We start from the raw sequence: 21098 nt of genomic DNA, 5'->3' as shown, positions 1-21098 counted from the left end.
CATGATGAGGTGGTGTCCCACATGCCACAACTACAAGGACCCACAACTAAAATATACAACTATGTACTGAGAGGATTTGAGGAGAAAAAGCAGAGGACAAAAAAAGAAACTGGTTAGTTAGAAAGCTAATTGCCTAACAACTTGATCTATGGTGTAGAGTGCAGAAGAGTGAGCAGAGAGATGGGGAGAGGCGAGAGGAGAGGAAGGAGAGAGCACAGCACTGGCAAGAGGAAGAAAGCAGCATGGGGTAAAACCAAGGCAAACAGTATGCGATGAACTAGAAAATCCAGAATACTCCCAAACCATGCAGGATTAACAAGGCTATGACTGTGGCTCCCCAGCTTCTGGCTTACACACTGAAAACAAATGCAGTCAGGAACATATAAAGCATATAGAGGAACTCTTAGCAGTGTTCATTTTAGAACTAGAATTTAAATTTCTTTTCCTTAGAGGTATGTAGCTAATGCATTATAATTTAGGGGTCCAAAATTTGATCTTCTGCTTGCTAAAAATCACATTATAAAACAAGACTTTGTTTTTCCTACATTCCTCAATTTACTGAAGTTATTTGAAAATAAAGGCACATGTTTAACAAGTGTTGGCGACCAACTTTTAATAATACATATTTAATTTTCAGAAACATATGCTAACCATCAACAACATGATCAGGGTTCTATTGCCCCAGATGTTATTTCATTGGTACATCATATCAATATTTACAGAGGCTTTCAAATTCAACAACACAAAACAAAACAGCTTAATTTTTAAAACTACAATGCTTTAAAAAAATGTAAACAGTTCAATTTTACATTATCGTAAAAAAGAAGACTCACTCCTTAATGCGGCTTAATTTTTTTTAAGTGAGCAAAGCCTGGTGCTCATGGATAAAGAATGAAAAGAATTCTTTACATAGAAACATTGTGCTCCAGTGTGGCAAAAAAAGAGAAATTATATATACACATACAAAGAAAAGAATCTTAAGTCCACAATTTAGACCACAAAAAAAAATCTTGTCCCCAAACTGAGAAATTTATAAAAACCATTTACACATGGTTTTTGACCTACTGAAAACCTATATAACATTTTCAAAACAATAACTCAGTCAAAATATACCACTTTCCTTAAAAATGGAATTTTGTGCAAAAGAAACTGTTTAAGCTAGAAACGAGACTCCCCCCCAAATAAGAGGCCAAAAGAGCCACTGAAATAACTTAACTCTGTTAGATTTAGTGCATGTAACCAAAAGGCACACACATGTGATTAATATATTAATATATTTTCATGCAGAAACCTTGCATGTTCACAATTATATAACAAAAACACAAACGTAACAAAACGTAAAGCCTAATGTTTGGCAATGTTATTCTAGCCATATTCCTTTCTAGTCTATCAGTCCAGCGTTTACTAGACCATTAACATTGCCTCTCAAAAAATATATTATATTTGAACAACTTCCAATAAAAATTAAAAAAAGGATGTTAGCCTAAAACACTATAGTATTTTTTTTTAGTTCTGATACGTATAGAAACTTACTGATAGGTTTATTTTAAATGTCATTTCAAATTAAGATACATTTTTCCTTTTGTTAATAAACACTTTGATTGCTCCAGTGAAGTCAGCAGAGAGAAGAACTTCTGTGTTATCTGTCTTCATAATACCTTAAAAGCATAAGAAGAATAGTTTTTAGTTGATTTTAAAGGAATATGAAGCCTACTGCCACTTATCACACGTCCATGACCCTCCACACCTTTGGGGTGGAAGATCCTCTCCAAACCTTTCCAGTCTCTTTTCTGGCTCGCCTCTGTAATCCTTCCAACCTCCTGGACCTCTCCTCTCTGAGGCTCACCTCCACTTACCTTGTCTTAGCTGGTCTTTCCCTGGCCTGGGGAGATTACAGTCCCTCGGCGCTAGGATGCCTGGATTTACTCCCAGGCAGCCTAGGCCTCTGAGTTGTTTAACGCTTCATTTCGTGGCAAGAGGCTAGTGTGTCATTCAGCCCCAGGACTGGGAGTGCTGGCAGGATGGGATCAGCTGGGCAAGTCTATTGCTAACAGGGTTCTCTAACGAGGTTGACCGTAAGGTTTATCATACAGGAGACATACTGAACCTGACATGAAACCAAGTACACGTGATCGCTCTGTGAATGCCGACAGCACCTTTCACCTGTACGATCCACACTGAGAGCTATGTAGCTATGCTGAATGACAAAAATGCTTACCTCTTACATTTGCCAGTAAAAGCACTTAACAAAACTCAGTGTTAACTAACTCTATTATGCTTAGGCAAAAACTGTAGATTTAAGAAGTACTGATTAGTAAGGAAGGAACTTTTTTTTCCAACTTTTAACTGGAAAGTTGTGTACAGAATGAGTTAGAAAAAATGATTTCACTTAGATTTGCTAACACCATATCCTAAGCCTTTGAACATTCCTCACCAGCCTTTTGGCATATCTCAAAGTAGTGTTATGCAGCAGAAGCAGCAGCAAAGGACTCAGGGATATGAGAAAGGCTGGAGAAGAAAATGCTTTATAAGATACAAGAATAATGAAGATGATAATGATAATATCTACTATAAGCCAGGCATTTTGCTGGGCACTGTACATATGTTATCTTTAATTCTTATCACAACCTTGTAAACTAGGTATTATCACCATACAAGGAAAACTGAAGCTCAAATTGCCAAGTATGTCGGGAATAGAGGGGGCAGTTATATCTGTTTTACGACCTCATATGCCGGGTTTAAGAGTTTATCTTAGATTATACCTAGATAAGAACAAAACAGCAAATACAAATCTGAGTATGATCCATTAAAAGTTGTTCATCTTTGCCACCAAAATTTTTCTTCATGGACAGAAGAGTGTATTTAGTGTAGTGTATAGTGCAAATAATACCACAAGGGAAATTACTTGAGATTAAATGAAATAAAAATACTTGAGAACTTCTAAGCATTCAAATACTTTTAAAAGCACCTTTTGTACATTTTATCTGTTGTGGCTTTACAACTCTCTTAAAGGCCTGGTTATAGTCTCTAAAGTGAGAGAAAACATTTAATAAACTATTCTGCAGTTGATTTTAATAATACAAACTTGTTTTCATTAATATCTGATCCAAATTTACATGGTTTTATCATACTCTTAAGGACTAACAGGGACCATTTTTATATAATTGACACTCAATACTACTTGACGCTTTCTTTCCACTTCTCAATCTGAGCATTTTATATAACTGGAATTATTATTCATTCTCAAAGCATATGCTGCAAATGACAAGAAATTACAGGCTTGTAAACAGCTATCTATGAAAAGCTGTAAATTTGTGCAAAGTAGAAAAACAACATTGCTTTCATTTTGGTTTAATTCATTTATTCAGCAAATGTTTATTAAGCACCTACTATATGCAGGCAAGCACCGTGCTAGGCACTGGCACTAGAACAATGTATAAGACACAGAAAGTCTCTGTCCTCACAGATATTACAGTCTAGTAGAAGAGACAGAGAATACATTTTGTATTTGTATGTCTTGTTTGTGTTTCTCCAAGGAGAATGGTTTCCCATAAAAAAAACTATGAACTTTCAAAATTTTCATTTTTAATTCTCCGGTGAATTTCAAAGAAGTAAAACTTGCAAGAACAATGCTACTGAAATGTTCAGAAATGGCTATCTGACAACCATTACGTTGTAAAGAAGAAAGAAGTATTCTTCATTCTCATGAAAAGCTCTCAATACCTGACTAGATCAACCAGGCTACAAAAATGCAGGACAATAAAACATGAGTACCTACCAGAAGGCATGGTATCCAAAACTTCAGCATCTTCACTTTTATCATTCCCTTCTGATTTCTCAGATTGTACATCCAAAGACAACATCAAACTTGGGTTTGGAGCAAAGATGGCCGATGTGACAACTGCATTATGTGCTGCGAAAAAACATTTACTTCAGGAGAACGAATAAATTTGATTCCAAACATCAAGACAAAAAGTATAATATGCAAAAAGTATAACAGTGTATGTTATATGCAAATATCTTTTAAAACTAACATATAACTAAGAACTATTTAAAATCCAAAAATATTTTCTAAAAAAAAAAAATACCACATACAAGTTCTGACATTCTGTGTCCCCTCAAATTTTAGACAAGTGTAAGTTCTTCCTTGGTATAGAAAAATCAAACAAAACCAAATACAAAGCAAAAGCAGTGATAACTGCCAAACTCTCTCTCTGAAATACTGCTTCTACACAGTTACTTTTAGTACATCTCCACTTTGATTTTATTCACCTATAAGATACACAAAAGTGGGCATTTACTTACCTTTAATACCTTCCCAAAAGTCATTCCGATCTCTTCTGACTGAAGTAAACTTGCTTAGGTCATGGTAAGTACTCCAGATATAAACATACTTATCTTCTGAGCCACTAACAAGGTAACTAAAATCATGGCTAAATTTGGGGAAGAAAGAAAAAAACAATCAAAGTTCTGGGGTTTTTTTGGTTTCTTTCTATCAGTGCTTCCTACTTTAAAACACCTAAGAAAACACCCGAGAGAGCTTGTTGAAATACAGACTCCTAGTTTCACTCCAGAGGTTCTAAACATGTAGGTTTGACGTGGGGGCTGGGCCATTGGCATTAGTATTTTCATCAAAGATCTAGGTAACTGCTGCTGGTTAACCCACACTGGGAGGAATGCCTACTTAAAAGATGAATGAGAGAAGCAGAGTACCTTACCAATTAAATTATTGGATAACTACTGGGTAATTCAAGAAGAAAGAACTGACAAGAAAAGAGCTGAAAGAAAGAGGACTAGAAGGAAGAAGAGGAAGGTATTTCAGCAGAGCCTCCAGACCCCAAATTAAGAGTTCAAATAATAATGATATGTAAAGGTATAAATACAGGACACTGTACTTTAGGGCGTTAAAATGCTTTATTAGCTTCTGTACCTAAAAGGATCATGACCATGGGTGGGGTGGGTGGTGGCGGGGTAAACCTCCTCTTAAAAAACTTACATAAAAGTACAAAAGCACAAATTCTGGAGCTAGGAGTCTTCTAATCCTGGCTCTGCAAGTCCCAGTGTGATGCTAGGCAAATTACTTAATTTTCTGGGTCTTGGTTCCTTCATCTGCAGAACAGGGGCAATTCTAACTCTATCTACCAAACAGGTGAGTACAGTAAGTACTGCAGGATTGATATATGCCATACCAGTTGTAAAAGTGCAAAGGAACTAAAAACATCATATAAACATAAGGCATAGATTAATGGAAAAACGGGAGTAAAGTCGAAATGTTCTCTCCTTTGGGAATTCCTCATTGCTAATTTACCTGAAACTTGCTTTGATCTGGCTGCTGCTGTTGACATAACCCTTATACTTCATGGACAGTGACAAATCTCTAAGATCATACAGTCGTATTCTGGAGTCATTTGAGGTTACCAGTATCTAAAAATAAATCAAAGGAAAAGTTAAAAATACCACCTTTTATCTAAGTTAAGGTATAACCAAAACAAAGTGTTACACACATAGAGAACATACTTCAAAACTAGAAAAAGTAGTATTCCAAAGGAAAGGAAATATGTTCTTAGCCAAAATATTAAGAACTAACTTTCAGGAGTCTATATATTGGGTGGAGAGAGACGGTTTTGAATACTTAGTACCTTATTTTCTCCAGGTAAAGGCTCAATGCCAGTAATTTTTCTTCCAACCTTGTTGCGCCCTCTGGTAGATCGGACATGTATTTGTGTATGGTATTTCAAATGCTAAAAAAGAAATTACAAATTAAAAATATCAGAAGGAACCTTAAAGACCATCTGATCTAACTTGCAGACAGACATGGTATTAATTGCCTCAACTTACACAGCCCAGAGAGGATACATCAACTTATCCAAAAACTAAAGAAGTGTTTTTACTAAGTATTCACTTATGCAATTTACACAAGATAATCATTTACCTCTGTATCATAGAAAATACATCTGCCATCATATGTCCCAATTACTGCATATTTGCCATTCTGACAGAAATTTGCAGCTGTGATCAATTTTGTTTGACCGTCTACTTCATTCCATAAAGCCACTTTTTTGTCAGGTATGTTCCAAAGGCGGAGCTTTCCATCCAATGACCCACTTAGAAAATACCTGTCATCCTAAAAATGTGGCAAAAGAGAAAACTTTCATTTTACCAGCTCAAGAAAAATTCATTAGCAAATCAAAACCTTAAGTCTATTAGAAATAATGTTTAATATATGTAGATCTCATTGGAAAAGTACTAAAGTATTCTTCAAGTAAGCATTATTTTATTCACTAAAAATAATGATGATTAGAAACTTCAGTATTCATTTTGAAGAAATGACTTTCTAATCACTTTATCATATCCTTAAGGTGCTTTGCCAAGGTATGGATGTTAATAGATAAGTGCTGGAGTATATAATACGTAGGAGAGGGTTCTGCAATCAAAGATGTTTGAAAAATTCTGCGTTACAGGAAGTTAAACAGGATTCTCAGTTAACGTGCATTCTGAATTTCCAAAGGGAGGATAACGAAGGTAGCATCCTCCAACCTACTTAACCACAGACTTTTTTGGGGTGCTGGGAGGGGGTCAGGTAGAAACACCTAGCAGGGCTAGTACCTTCAAGGAAGAAGCTTTGGGAGAAACTATCCTATAATGATGCCTTTGCCCCTCCCCTCCTCTGGGATACATGTAACAGTTGGATAAAAGAGTAATGTCAGTTAGCCCACAGAACCAGTCAATTTTTGGAACTCTGACACCACGTCATCAGAGAATCGCTTCACTACTCAAATTCTCAATCTCAAACCAGGGGTTCTCAACCAGGGGCAATTTGGCCCCAGAGGGGACATCTAGCAATGTCTAGAGACATTTCTGTTTGTCACAGCTGGGGGGTGATGACATCTAGTGGGTAGAGGACAGGAATGCTGAACATCCTACCACGCACAGGACCGCATTCCCTCTCTCTACAACAAAGCATTATCCAGCCCAAAACGTCAATTGTGCTAGGGCTGAGACACCCTGCTCTAAACTAAACCAGGCTTACCACTAAGCTGGTCTAACTTTTGCTAACATAAAAATTAAAGATAAAATAATTGGGATGCCAAAATAAGAAACAGATTCTCTTCTCTGCTCAAGATTCTTACCCACCTCTGAAGCCTGTCAAGGATAATCTATATAGCATGGGCATTTTTGAGGCACTCAGGCTTGCCTCAGTGTCTACCAGTAGAAGAAGAGCTGATCAAGTAAAAATACTTCATTTTGGTCTTACAATTCAGAATTTTATTTACATACATGACTCAACAGGTCAGCAGAATTTTTACAAATGGGGCTTTTCAGTTTCCAAGATAAAACCAAATAAAAGTATGCAAAAATTATTGATTAAACAGAAGCTTTAATAATAAAGAACTACACAGATAACTATCACCATGTAATACTTCTCTCTTTCCACTCAGATACATTATAATTAAAATAGAGGTGGAGGGAAGGACTTTGCTTACAGTTGCTGACAGGGGTAAACCCATCTTTTTACTGCATCCTTGGGTGACAGAGTAGGGGTGTTATTCAGAAAGAAGCCTTAAAAGGCTTCATGGTCAAAACTGATAAGTTATTAATATAGATCAAACATTTTTAATTTTCAAAAGTTCTTAACCAAGTCTTCTAAGGGTTCAAAATCATTACTGCCTATGTTATAAGCCTGCACAGAGAGGGAAATTATATTGAGGAAAAAAAGTCATTCTTCTTTTAATCTGGGGAAAAAGAGGAAGAAATGTGAACATAATTGAAACGTTGCATTAAAAAGACAATGGCTGTTGAACATACAGAGATGAGAACATGATTGGAAATGTAATCATACATCAACACAGGGAAGGGAAAGTCAACTAGGGTCAGCACTAGCCCTCCACTTATTTCAACCTAGCTAGCGGAGTAGCACCAACATGTGACTTCCCTGTGTTTACTGTTGTTTACTGTTGAAAAGAACTAAAATTAATTTAGCCTTACACATTTGAGTGGCTCTATACTGTAAGGGCATAAGATAGGTCGGCAATTCCATGATAGGAGATTCTTCTTTGGTTGAAATCATATGAAATTCTTTCTTTCCAGAGGAAAGATATTAAAGGATTTTCTACACTGAGGGATGAATAAGAAGGGATCTCAAGATTAACAACGCTTCCCAATATTAAACAGGAATTCAGCATATCTTATAACGAATTTTGGTCTTTGCCTCTTTCGATCTTTTCCTCTTTGTCTCTACCCTGCCCAACCCTCCCACAACTACTCCTGCCTATATGCTTCCCTTTCTCATTTATCTACCTGCTACTTTCTCTTCTTCCTCCATCTCCATTATCTCTCATCTTTAATAGGACACTTTCTTTCTTTCTTTATACCCTGCATGTTTTATTAAAGATTTGGGATGACTTTTCACTGCTATATTTAGACTATAACACTTCCAGTTCTTCTAATGCAGGTTAGCAGAATATTTATTTCCTATTTTCATTTTTAAAGCAAAATGAAACACTAAATTAAGTTGGTCTTAACTATGCGGCTGTTAATAATTTTTTTCCTGTAGTTCATTTGCCCTCCAGAGAAACCCAGTTCCCTCACCTTCCTTACAGTATAAAAAAAATGTATAAACAATTACTTACTCTTGGATGGAAAGCTATGGCAGTGACAAAATCTATATGTTGAAAACAGCAAAGGCATTCTCTTCTGGAAATGTGCCATAACCTGACTGTTTTATCCATTGAAGAAGAAAGCAGAAAGTAGTTCTACAGAGAAAGTGACACTGATTATTTTATCACCGTATTAAAAAAACTACTTATGCAATAAAAGTGAACTTCTGGTTTTATGTATCTCAATAGTTTTGTTATTATTGTTGCCATATGCAGTATTAGAAAGAACAAAAGATTATCCAATTCACTTGGAAGATCTCATTTTTTTCCAAAAAGTTAAATACCGTATTTCTTTGATTCTAAGACTTTTTCACATTACCTATTCTGAAATTAGGATGAATCTTATGATTTATGTCAAAAATCTGCCAGGTACCAACAGAGGACTAAGGTGTGCCTTAGTTGTTATAGCCTGCATATATTGGAACTTAGCTATGAGTATAAGGCATCTATTCATTTGATTGCCACTTCAGTTCAATTATTTTCACATTGACAACACTGGTGAATTTTTTTTTTAAGATTTTATTTTTTTCCTTTTTCTCCCCAAAGCCCCCCCCAGTACATAGTTGTATATTCTTCGTTGTGGGTCTTTCTAGTTGTGGCATGTGGGACGCTGCCTCAGCGTGGTTTGATGAGCAGTGCCATGTCCGTGCCCAGGATTCGAACCAATGAAACACTGGGCCGCCTGCAGCAGAGCACGCGAACTTAACCACTCGGCCACGGGTACAGCCTCAACACTGGTGAATTTTAACTCACGTGGATTCCCTAATTGTCACTTAAAATGCCTTCAAAAAGATTACCCTATAATGCAGCAGGGAAATGAAAAGTTATTGTGTACCTGTCACAACCTAGGCAAGAAAACTAGAGAACTGAAATTGTCGAATCTCTCAGAATAGATCATAGAATTTTCAAAGCTAAAAGAGGGCAGTGTAATATTTAGGGATTGCTGATGGCCCATTACCCAGGACAAAACCTCTATCTGTCAAAAGCTTCCAGCTGGTAGAAGTTCTTCAATTTCTAAACATAATCTACTTAAGGGGAGAACTATGAGTTATACTGAACAAGGAAACCCAAATGAGACCCTAGTATTTGGTATGCCTAAAAGTGCTAAACAAACTGAAGTAATGATGACATTTATTGAGTACTTACAATGTGTAAAACATCGTTCTTAACGTGATACAGCAACCCTATGAGGCAGGCACATTATTATCCCCTTTTACAAATGAGAATGTTGAGGCACAGAGAGGTTACATAATTTGTCTAAGACTATACAGCTCGTCAGTGGCAGAGCTGGGATTCAAACTTGGGTAGTCTGACTCTAAGTCCAGGCTGTAACCACTAACACTCAACATGCTCAAGTACAACACGTTATAAAAAGAAACAAGATGCTTTGTCATTTGCTAAAAGTAATAAAGAATCCTTAATCTTTGAATGTAAAAAGACTAAGTGCAAATATTGATTTGGCTATGTTGCTGTACTAATAAATATATATGCTATTTTGGGCTAGTTTAGGAGGTGTACATTTTATGTGGTATACCTGTTTTTAAACATATGGTGTACCTTATAATTAAAAAATAGAATTTTGCGAAATTTACAATAACTTTTGGAACAACTAATAACAATTATCTTTATTTTCAAGATCCATGCAGTTCCAGAAAACTTTTGAAGAGTATGTGCGGTTTGCTTTATATTTCCTCTTGATTAGTAACAACTGTATAAAATATAAATCTATGGTCTGCTGTTCATTAAAACTGACTTTATTCAATTTTTGCAATAATCCATTGCTTTAAACATATAAAAGAAATATAATGACATCCCTAAAAGTGAAGATGCTGAAGACATGTTAAGACTTGTTCTACTAGGCCAAGAGATTTCTGTTCAATAAATACTTACTGAATAAATAAAAAGTATTTTCTTTTTTTTTGAGGAAGATTAGCCCTGAGCTAACTGCTGCCAATCTTCCTTTTTGCTGAGGAAGGCTGGCCCTGAACTAACATCCGTGCCCATCTTCCTCCACTTTATATGTGGGACGCCTACCACAGCATGGCTTTTGCCAAGTGGTGCCATGTCCGCACCCGGGATCTGAACCAGCAAACCCTGGGCCACTGAAGTGGAATGTGCACACTTAACTGCTGCGCCACTGGGCCGGCCCCTAAATAATTTTCTTGAACTAAGCATGATCCTGGGAGACAAAGAAGTTAGATTCAAATCTAAGTTCCACCCATAACTAGTTGTGTGATCTTGGACGGGTCAGAGGCCCAGTCTCCTCATCTACAAAATGAAATACCACCTACTTCACAGGGTTGTTATTGTAAGAATTAACAAGGGAATTCTTGTTACCTGGCACAAAATAAGTCTTCAACAAATTTAAAACCCACTATCAACAGTGACTGTGCTAGATACTGAAAAGAAACAACAGTAAAATAAGATCTGGTCCCTACTCTCAAGGGATTTAGAATCTTGTTGCAAACAAGACATAGAAACGTACATAGTTAAACAGTTAAGTAAAAAAGAATATTTAAGAAAAGAACATACAGGTAGATGAAAGCCTTAAGAACAAAAACTGAGGTTTCCTAGAGAAGATATTCTCCAGTATGACTCCTACTGAGTTGCCAGCCTGCCCTACAGATTTCAAACTTGCCTGCCCCCGCAACTGCCTGAGCCAATTCCTTAAAATAACCTTCCTTATGTATGTATATCCTCTGTTACTCTGGAGAACGCTGACTGATGCTGCGGTCAATGGAGACCTAATTTCCTCCAGTTAGTGTTATATTGCAGAAAAAATATTGGTTTGCTTTAGCAAGTAAAATGAGTGCAAGGTTCCAAACTATGTGCTTTGTACTTCTTATTCCAGATGAATACGATTATCAGAGTAAGAAGACTTTAGATTTCCATCTTCTGACAACTCAGTCAGATTTTGCACAGGGTGGGGAAGAAGTACAAAGACACAAATAGGGCTCAGTTTAAAACCAGACTACCAGGTGAGGCCCAAGCTTGTTCCAGGTTAGAGAAAGACATTATGACAAATGAGTTACGAAAAGCATCCAGAACCTCTAAACAAGTAATGATAGGAGTAGCAATTCATAAAAGAAGTGAGTCAAGGCTGAAGCTCAAGGACAGCCTGACTTGCCAATACATACCAGTGATATTTTTGGGTACAGGAGGTTCTCCTGACACAGTTAAAATATATAAGCAGCACTGGTATCCCTGATAGTATTTTGTTAACTTAGTTGACTTTTCTCAGTTTAAGGCTTTTAAATATTACTTTCCTTCTGAATTCTTAACATATTTTAGATTCTGATTACCGCCAAATTTTAATACAAAGTAATTGTAACGTATCAAGCAAAAATTCCAAAGACCGCTTCATGCTTCAAAGACCTTACATCAAGTTTAAAATACCTCTTAAAATTTTCACAAAACTGCTAAGATATTTGATCGGTGGCAAAACAGACCTTCTACTTCTGAAATAATTTTGCTCTAAGGGGGGACAAAACATCACAAAATAAAGACATCATTGATTCATAGAATTAATTGTTAAACCTAAATTACTAATTTCACAGTAGCAGAATTAGCCCCAAATGCAGCAGAATATAGCAGATTAGCCCCAAAGCAGTCTTGATTAGATAGATCAGACTTCACCTTTGTAGCTGAAGTCATATCCATTTTACTGTGGATAGCTACTTTGCAAAATTACAAAGAAGCAAAAGGTACAGTATATAGACATATCCAAGTAGAAACTGTTAAGTAATATAAAGTAAACATTTTCTTATTATCCTAACCTGATGTTTCTCTTTTTTAACTTAGATTAATTTGTAGATAGCTCCCACAAAGTAGATACGGACATTCAAACAATCGACAGGGACAATCATACAAATAAAACATTTGCTTTTACCCTAAACTCATATTACATAGAATTAATGTAGAATTCAAATAAGAATTTCTTACTTTAGACCATGAAAGATCAAGGAGATCAGCAGTATGTCCTTTATATTTGCAAAACGGCCGTTGTCGAAATGGTGCATTTTTATCATCAGGGTCTTCATCAGCTCCACTGCATACCTATTTAGACATAAAGACAAATGTTAAAACTAGCAAAACAAAAGCTTCATATTCTTCCCACTCCATCTGTTCTCTCATCATTTTGTATGACATCTGTGTGAAACCTTGATCCACCAAAAGCAAACTCCCCTTTAGGCTGCATCTAGTACTTATCACCTCTTCACCTCCTTGACCTAACAAACCAGGATCATCCCTGAAGACACTGCGCTATCACAATCTTTTTCCCTCCCTAACAGAGCCCCTACTTTGTCCTTTTCTGAACATCTGTTCCTTCAGGAGAGGTAGGAGCCAGAACCAGGGGGTGATCGCGACAGGTCCAAGCTAATCAAGATGAGCTCATTCTCTTTACCCAGTGATGACTGGTTTAGGCATGGGCACGTGCTACAATTTTTATTAATTAGACACGAGGCAAAGTTTTTGGGGGGTGAGGGGGAATAGGGGAAGGCTCCTAGAAATATTTCCTCATTCTTAAAAAGGGGCATACTAAAGGGACCTTCCTCTTTCCTGCCTCTGAACACTGTTGTGGGCATATGACACCTAAGACTGTAGCAGCCATCTTAGGACCATGAAGGGAACAAGCCCAAGAGAACAACAAATAAAGAACAGCAAAGCAGGAGGATGGTAGGACCCTGTGTCCCTGACGACACTACTGAGCTGCTGAATTAACCAACCCTGGAACCGCCTTACCTCCAGACTTGCTTCCTCATTAAGCCATTTTCAGTTGGATTGCTGTTATTTGAGGTCAAAAACATCCTGACAGAGGTAGGTAGAAAATAATGCCACATTGTGTGCTGTGCATTTAGTATACAACATGGTCTTGTACTGATTATCTGAATGAATCCTAACAACTTTGTGAGATAGGTATGAAGATGAAGAAATTAAGAAAAAAACTGAGGCTCAAAGAGGTCAAAATAACATATCAAAGGTCACACAGCCACCTGTAACCAGCAGAACCAAAGCAAACATACAAATCATCTAACTGTAGGTCCAGAGATTGTCCCTCAAATGTTTTAGAGGATGTAGCATGAGCAAAAATATGGAGTATTAGCTAAGCCTTGCATATTTAGGGAAGGGCAGAGAGGATGATGAGGATGGAGAAAAAAGTATACAGAGACATAGTAGGGAATTAGGCTGGAAAGATACTTTGAGACCAGATCATAAAGCGCCTCGACTTTGTGCCTTAAAACTTCAGACATTCTAAGGCGATGGAGAGCCAACACAGGTCTCTGAAGAGGAAAATAATACAATCTGACTCGTGCTTAGAAAGTGAACACTGGGCAATAATGTAAAAGATGGTTTGCAGAGAGAGAGAGAGTAGAGGAGGAAAGAGCAGTCAGTAAATTTAATAAGAATAATGAGGTTTTAAACTAGGACAGTGGCCATGGGGATAGATAAAAACTACCACTATTTGTCTAGAACTTCACAGTTGATAAAAATATCTTCACATCAATTGTGTCCAGCAACATGGACACCCTGGCCTTTTGCCAAGCACTAACCCTGGGTGACTACAACTACTTGTCCTAATTTTGCTGCCAGCCTAGCGAGCACTGCTAGAAGACATTAACTAAACAGGCTTGACCCACTACATAAAATTCAAATTCAACTTTCTGTTTAACAATCATTTACGTTTCATCAACTCCTTAGCATATTTCCTCTAGCAGTGATTCCAGATCTCTTTTTCCTTCCTGCTTTTTTTTCCCTCCCCAAATCCCCCCAGCACATAGTTGTGTATTTTTAGTTGTGAGTCCTCCCAGCTGTGGCATGTGGGACGCCGCCCCAAAGTGGCCCGACGAGTGGCGCCATGTCCGTGCTCAGGATCCAAACCGGTGAAACCCTGGGCCGTTGAAGCGGAGTGAGAGAACTTAAGCACTGGGCCACGGGGCTGGCCCCTCTTTTTCCTTCCTTAAACATCTTTTCCTTCTCCCTGTAGTCTACCTTTTTTCAAAATACTTAATTTTTTTTTTATTAGAAAGTAGTACATGTTCAGGGTAGACAATTCAGAAAACATAGTAGAAAAATTAAAATTAAAATCACCCGTAACCTGCTAACATTTTGACCGCCTTCAATTTTTCATTTTTTAAAAACAGGATTGAAATCATATTGTACACAGAATTTGGTGTCTTCCTTTTCATTATACCATAAACATTTTCTGTATGTCACTCTTTAAACATTTACTGGCTGCATAATATGGATGCACCATAATTTAATCATTTGCCATCTGCTGGTCACTTAGACATTTCCAATTTTTTTGCTAATATAAATATCAGTTCAATGAACATCCCAGAATATAAATTTTTATCCCTATTTGGTTGTTTATCCTAATAGAAGGGGTATTAGTGGGTCAAAAGGTTTAAACCTAAGACTTCTATGATGTCTACTGTTGCTTGCTTTGATAAAAGCAGGTAAGTTTACTAAAGAAGACTTTAGAAATACAGAAAAGTATAAAGAATCAAATAAAAATGACCTAAAATCTACCACCTAGAGATAACTACTATTAATAATTGTGTATTTCAAGTCTTTTATCTATAAATATTTATAGATTTTTAGTCAAAATTGGAATATTGTATCTAATTTTTCGTTCTCCTTTCTTCACTTTATTTTGAATATTTTTAATGGCATTAAATAGTCTTTAAAAACAATTTAAGGACTGCATAGTATTCTACTGTATGGATTATGCCACAGTTTTTATTTTTCAACTCTTAGAAATTTAAGTTGTTCAAATTTTAACTGCTGTGTAAATAACAAGATGAAAATCCTTTTATTTACATCTTTGGGTATATCAGATTATTTATTTTTTCTTTCTTTCTTTTTTTTTTTTTTTTCAAAGATTGGCACATGAGCTAACAACTGTTGCCAATCTTCTTTTTTTTTTTCCCTTCCCAAAGTCCCCCAGTACATAGTTACATATTCTAGCTGTGAGTGCCTCTGGTTGTGCCATGTGGGACACCGTCCCAGCATGGCCTGATGAGCGGTGCCACGTCCATACCCAGGATCCAAACCAGTGAGACCCCAGGTCACCGAAGCGGAGCGCGCAAACTTAACCACTTGGCTACGGGGTTGGCCCCTGATTATTTCTTTGTGATAGATACAATACGTAACATTTCACTTGGTAATTCTACTTTTAAAAATCTCTCTCTCTAAATAGCTATCTCTATCTATCTACATAACTTTCTATTATGGACATTTCAAATATACACAAAAGTAGATACAATATAATAAATAGCATAATGAATCCCATGCATCCATCACCTGCTTTAACGATTATCAATGTTTTACTCATTTTGTTTTATCAATCCTCCCACCTTTTTATATTTGCTTATTTTTGCTGCTGCTAATGAGAAAGCAAGATCTAGACACCATTGATTTTATCAGTAAATATATGAATCTCCAACCAATAAGCCCTCTTTTAAATCTAACTACCATGCCACTATCACATCTAAAAAATACCATTTCTATCTAATATCTAATCTACATTCAAATATCCTGATTATCTAAACATGTCATTTTAAAGTCGGACTGCTATCAAGACTTGTAAGGCTTTTGATATTTATTAGCATACTATATTACTATATACAGATATATTCTTACTATATATCAGACACAGATATATTACTATATACCAAGTACTGTACTGGTTACTCAAGATACCAAAATGAATAAGACATTTCTTATCTTCTTATAACCTATTTTCACTATTTAAAAGCCAGAATGAACCTTTTAAAATATCAGAATATGTCATTCTCTGTTCAAAAACCCTCCATTGGTTTCCATCCTTCTCAGAGCAAAAGCCAAAGTCCTTGCAATGGCCTACATGTTATGATTGCCCATCCACACCTCTGTAACTTCATTTCTACTACTCTTCCCCTCACTCACTGGCTCCAGCTACCTAGGCCTCAATACTGTTTCCTGAACACACCAGAACTCCTGCCTCATAGCACTTTCACTTGCTGTTCCCTGTACCCGGAATGCTCTTCTCCAGATGGCCAAATGACCACCCCCTCACCTCCGTCAGATTTTGCTCAATGACAACTCTTGGTGAAGCTTTACTTGTTCACCTTATTTACCCCCTGCCAACCCACTTTATCTGCTTCATTTTTCTCCATGAAATATATTATCTTCTAATATAGTACAAAATTGACTTATTGTTTCTCTGTCTCCCAGCACTAGAATTTAAGCTTCATAACAACAGATAGTTTTGTCTCTTTTGTCCACTATTATATCCCTAGTTCCTAGAACAGTGATTACTACATAAGAGGCACTCATTAAGTATTTGTGCACTAAGTGAAGATATAGGGCCAGACCTCAGGAAGCCCACTAGTGGAACATAATGGTTAAGAGCTTAAGCTCTAGAGACATATGGGAGCTGGGTTCTAATTTTGATGCTGTAGCTACCAACTGTGTGAAATTGGTGAGTTACTTAACAACTCTAAGCCTTTTTTTCTTCATCTGCAAAATAAGGTTCTTAATAGTACTTCACAACAGTACCAGGGCTGTTGTGAGGTTAACTGAGATAAGTCATAAAATATACTTAGCAAAGTACATGGCACATAGTAAGGGCTTATAAAATAGTTAGTTGTTGTTATACAAATTGACATAGTATAGTAAGTGATTTTAACAGAAATATGGGCAAAGTACCATGGGAACAGCGAGGGAGCTTATGAGTAATTATGCATTAGGTGAAGCAAGGAATGCTTCAGTGAGAAAACTTGAGTCTCAAATGAACTCACCAGGCAAAAGGGAATAGTATATGTAAATACACAGAATCAACAAAGGGTCTGCCATTTTTGTTAGGGCATCAATGAATAACGGAGCAGCTCAGAACATAAGGTCTGTGAGGGGGAAGCGTGGGAAATAACAATGAGAGTTGAAGTCAGGCTAACCTCAGAAAGACTTCGAGTCAAGCTAAGGAATTTGGACTTAATTTGAGAGGAAAAAAAGAGAGTCCAAAGGAGTGCTTAAACAGGAGAGTAACATGATCAGATTTGTTTTATAGGAAAGCAATTCTGCTGGCAGTGCGGATGAAAGACTGGAATCTGGGAGAACAGCTCTAATGGTCCAGGTAAGAGATAAAGGCCTGGATTATAGCAGTGGAAATGAAAGGAATGGCCAGATTCCAAAGACATTTCTGAGATCAAGCGGGCAGGATTTGGTGAATGAGCAGACACTGAGGGGAGATAAGAGAGTAAAAAGTGATCACGGTTTCTAACTCAAGAGATGGTATGGGTGTTAATTAACTGACATCAAGAACTCTGTCAAAGGAGGGGTTTTCTCGGGAAAATGATACTTAATTCTGTTTTGGACATATATTATCATTGCTGATGCCTGTCTTTCCCCATGCATAGCTCCTTGGCATGGATTGTCCATTGCATCTTTATAGTTTCAGTCCCTAACACATTATAGACATTTAATAATTGTTTCTTGACTGAACCAAATCTAAAGCAATGCATATTTTTAATAAAATGCTGCATATGTACAATTTCACATAAGTTACCTCTCACTCCCACTCCTTTACAGTTAACTCCCTTCATCCAAGCTTTAGATTTTAATGATCTTGAAGGAGATCAGAATATGTCACCCCAAAATATGTCCCTTTGCATAAAGATTATTTTGAGCTGAAGGCAACTGAGAAGAAACAGACACAAGAAAAAGTCTCTGCCCTCCCACTTTCTACTAGAAAGCAGAGCATAAAATTTCCTTTGTGAAGCTGTCTCCCCCTCACCTTGTCCTTACCAGGAAAAGAATGAGTCTTATCTCTGGAGATAACCCAAGTCTACATAAACAGAACCTTACTAAATAACTCTTATCTTCCATTAGTTTCCCCCAATATATTTACCTTCCCACAATTTAGGCACCTATAAGCCTAAATCCTTTTTTGTCTGGTCACTTCTCCAAAAACTTACTGCTCTTTGTTAAAATTATATGCACAGCCCCTGGGTCTAACTGCTTCTGTTAATCTGCCTTTTGTCAGTTATTTTTGTAGTAGATCTACGCAGAACCTAATATGGTAGAGGAAATTTTTTTCCTCCCCTACAATCTAGTCTCAAAAATTCTAAGCAGCAGTTAAATGCTATAATCCCCATATTGATGTTCTACTAATCAAGCATACCAAACACAGATTTACCCAAGAAAAGCATTAATTTCTAGGTAAACAGCATACTTAATGACTTCTAGTGCTAAGAAGAAATTTTACAAGTCTTTAGCATAATGGAGCAAACTAAGCGTACTCCTCTTCCTTTCTACCTTATGTTTACTGAGCTACTTTTGGAAATCAATAGAAACAGCATAACAGCCAGAATTCTAGGCTTGGCAAGACCAAAGAGTAGGTGAGTGATCTTGGGTGCACCATTGTGTGTGCCCAACTGCACAACAAGTACTTTTATGTATTCTATTTTACACGGATGCTAAGAAGACAAGAGGGAGAATGTAATTCAAAAGAGATATAAGATATCACTATCATGAGAAAAAAGAACACACACATCAGGAAAATAAACTCCATTGTGCTTACTGCGCCTCACTGCAGCCAGCACTAGGTTCAAAGATAATGCCAGATAGCAAACTCCGCAGCCATATGAGATAGAGGCCTCTTTTAACTGTTCCCAAATAGAATGAAAGAAGTGAAAGAAACCTCAAACAATCTTTTCCTGATAACAACAGCTACAAATGACATTCAACTACTACAGAAAAAAAGCTCAGTACTCTAGGGGGCCACTACTTTTTGCATTAAAGAACTACTATGCTCCTCATTTAAAAGGCCTTGCATTCAAAGAAGACTGGCAGTTACTTAGGTTTTTTTTTGGGGGGGTGGGGTGTATAGGGGGGTGGAAGTAAGTATCTGTAAGTAGGATTATTGAAATAAGCATAATACAAGATGGTACAAATAATCTGTTTTTAATAGTAATCAATACCTGGAAACTGTATGGTGAATTAAACTAATAAAAGCAAACCCTTTTCCCTAAAGCAAAGCAGCTGAAATCTTCACAGTTACGTTAGTCAGTGAAGGCTTTATGGAGGAAGTGGGCCTTGAAGAACGGGCAAGCTTTGAATAGAAAGAAGGGAGATTGCAGGCATCCAGATAAGGAAAACAGGGACAAAGGCACAGAAGCAGGAATTCAACACAGATTCAGGCCTACCAGTCAGGCACGGGGTTAGGTTCCAAGGATACTAAGATCTATAAAATACAGTCATGCTCCACATAAGGATGTTTCGGTCAACAACGTACCACATATACGACAGCGGTCCCATAAGATCAGTACCATTGAGCCTAGGTGTGTAGTAGGCTATTCCAGCGAGGTTTATGTAAGTATACTCTAGGATGTTCACAGGACAATGAAATCACCTAACGACGCATTTCTCAGAACATATTCCTGGCGTTAAGTGACGCACGACTATACAGTTCTTTGCCTTAAAACAGCCCAGAGCCTAGCCAGTGAGGCAAACTGCCAAGGAAGATGTAGTAAGTAATACCTATGTCAAAGTACATATGACATACTGTCAGAACACAAATGAGGAACAATTTTGCCTGCTTGATTCAGGGAAAATAATAAGAGAAGATAAGATATTTGAGCTGAATATTGAAGGATAAGTAGGGCTTTCCTCTGTGAGGAAAGGGGACAGGGAGGGCATTCCTTGAAAAGCAAACAGCATGGACAAAGACATAAAAGTGAAAGAATGTTTAGGGTACAGACCTATATCCAGCATGGCAAGGAGGATGCACAGGCACTATGGAATTAGAACTGGGTTAAAAAGGTAAGATGAGGGGCCGGCCCTGTGGCTGAGTGGTTAAGTTCGTGTGCTCCACTTCGGCAGCCCAGGGTTTGCAGATTTGGATCCTGGGCACTGACCTAGCACCACTCATCAGGTCATGCTGGGGCAGTGTCCCACATAGAGGAGCTAGAAGAACTTAGGATATACAACTACGTACCAGGGGATTTTGGGGAGGAAAAAAAAGGAGGAAGATTGGCAAAGATTTTAGTTCAGAGCCAATCTTCCTCACCAAAAACAAGTGATATAAAATGGCTCCACTAAAGTGAATTAAAAAAAAAAAGGTACAATGAGACAATATAAGGAAGGACTTTATTCTGTAGGTGACAAGGAGCTATCAGAAGATTTTAAATCACAAAATGGCAGTCAACTCTGTACTTTGGAAAAAAATACCTGGTGGCAGTATAGAAAATGAACTGAGCAAAGAACAGAGAGGGAAAAACCAATTAGGAGGCTACAGCAAAGAGTTAAATGAGTATGGAGAGCCTAGACAATATGAGTGACAATAAGGGATGAGGGGACAAATTCCAGGGGCATTTGTAACTAATTTGATATGTGAGTAAGGAAGAAAAAGTAATAGAGGTTTTTGACTGAGTTAAAAAGGTAATTTATGGATGATGATGC

General features: G+C 37.2%; 1 protein-coding gene across 1 annotated transcript in view; it reads right to left on the bottom strand.

Moving 5' to 3' along the window:
• Window positions 1-596: 596 nt before the first annotated feature.
• Window positions 597-21098, bottom strand: part of WDR44 (WD repeat domain 44) — a 70833-nt gene continuing 50331 nt past the window's right edge. The window contains exons 13-20 of the mRNA XM_001488038.6: window positions 12600-12713; window positions 8631-8753; window positions 5933-6124; window positions 5640-5741; window positions 5309-5424; window positions 4306-4433; window positions 3779-3913; window positions 597-1658 (exon numbers count right to left, since the gene is read on the bottom strand). Of these exons, the coding sequence (XP_001488088.1) occupies window positions 1564-1658; window positions 3779-3913; window positions 4306-4433; window positions 5309-5424; window positions 5640-5741; window positions 5933-6124; window positions 8631-8753; window positions 12600-12713 (1005 nt within the window). The 3' untranslated portion in view covers window positions 597-1563. The remainder of the gene's footprint in view (window positions 1659-3778; window positions 3914-4305; window positions 4434-5308; window positions 5425-5639; window positions 5742-5932; window positions 6125-8630; window positions 8754-12599; window positions 12714-21098) is intronic.

The sequence above is a fragment of the Equus caballus genome, chromosome X (genome assembly GCF_041296265.1).
Source record: "Equus caballus isolate H_3958 breed thoroughbred chromosome X, TB-T2T, whole genome shotgun sequence".
Lineage (NCBI taxonomy): Eukaryota > Metazoa > Chordata > Mammalia > Perissodactyla > Equidae > Equus > Equus caballus.
The sequence above is the reverse complement of the archived record's forward strand: the minus strand, read 5'-3'. Positions and strand labels throughout refer to the sequence as shown.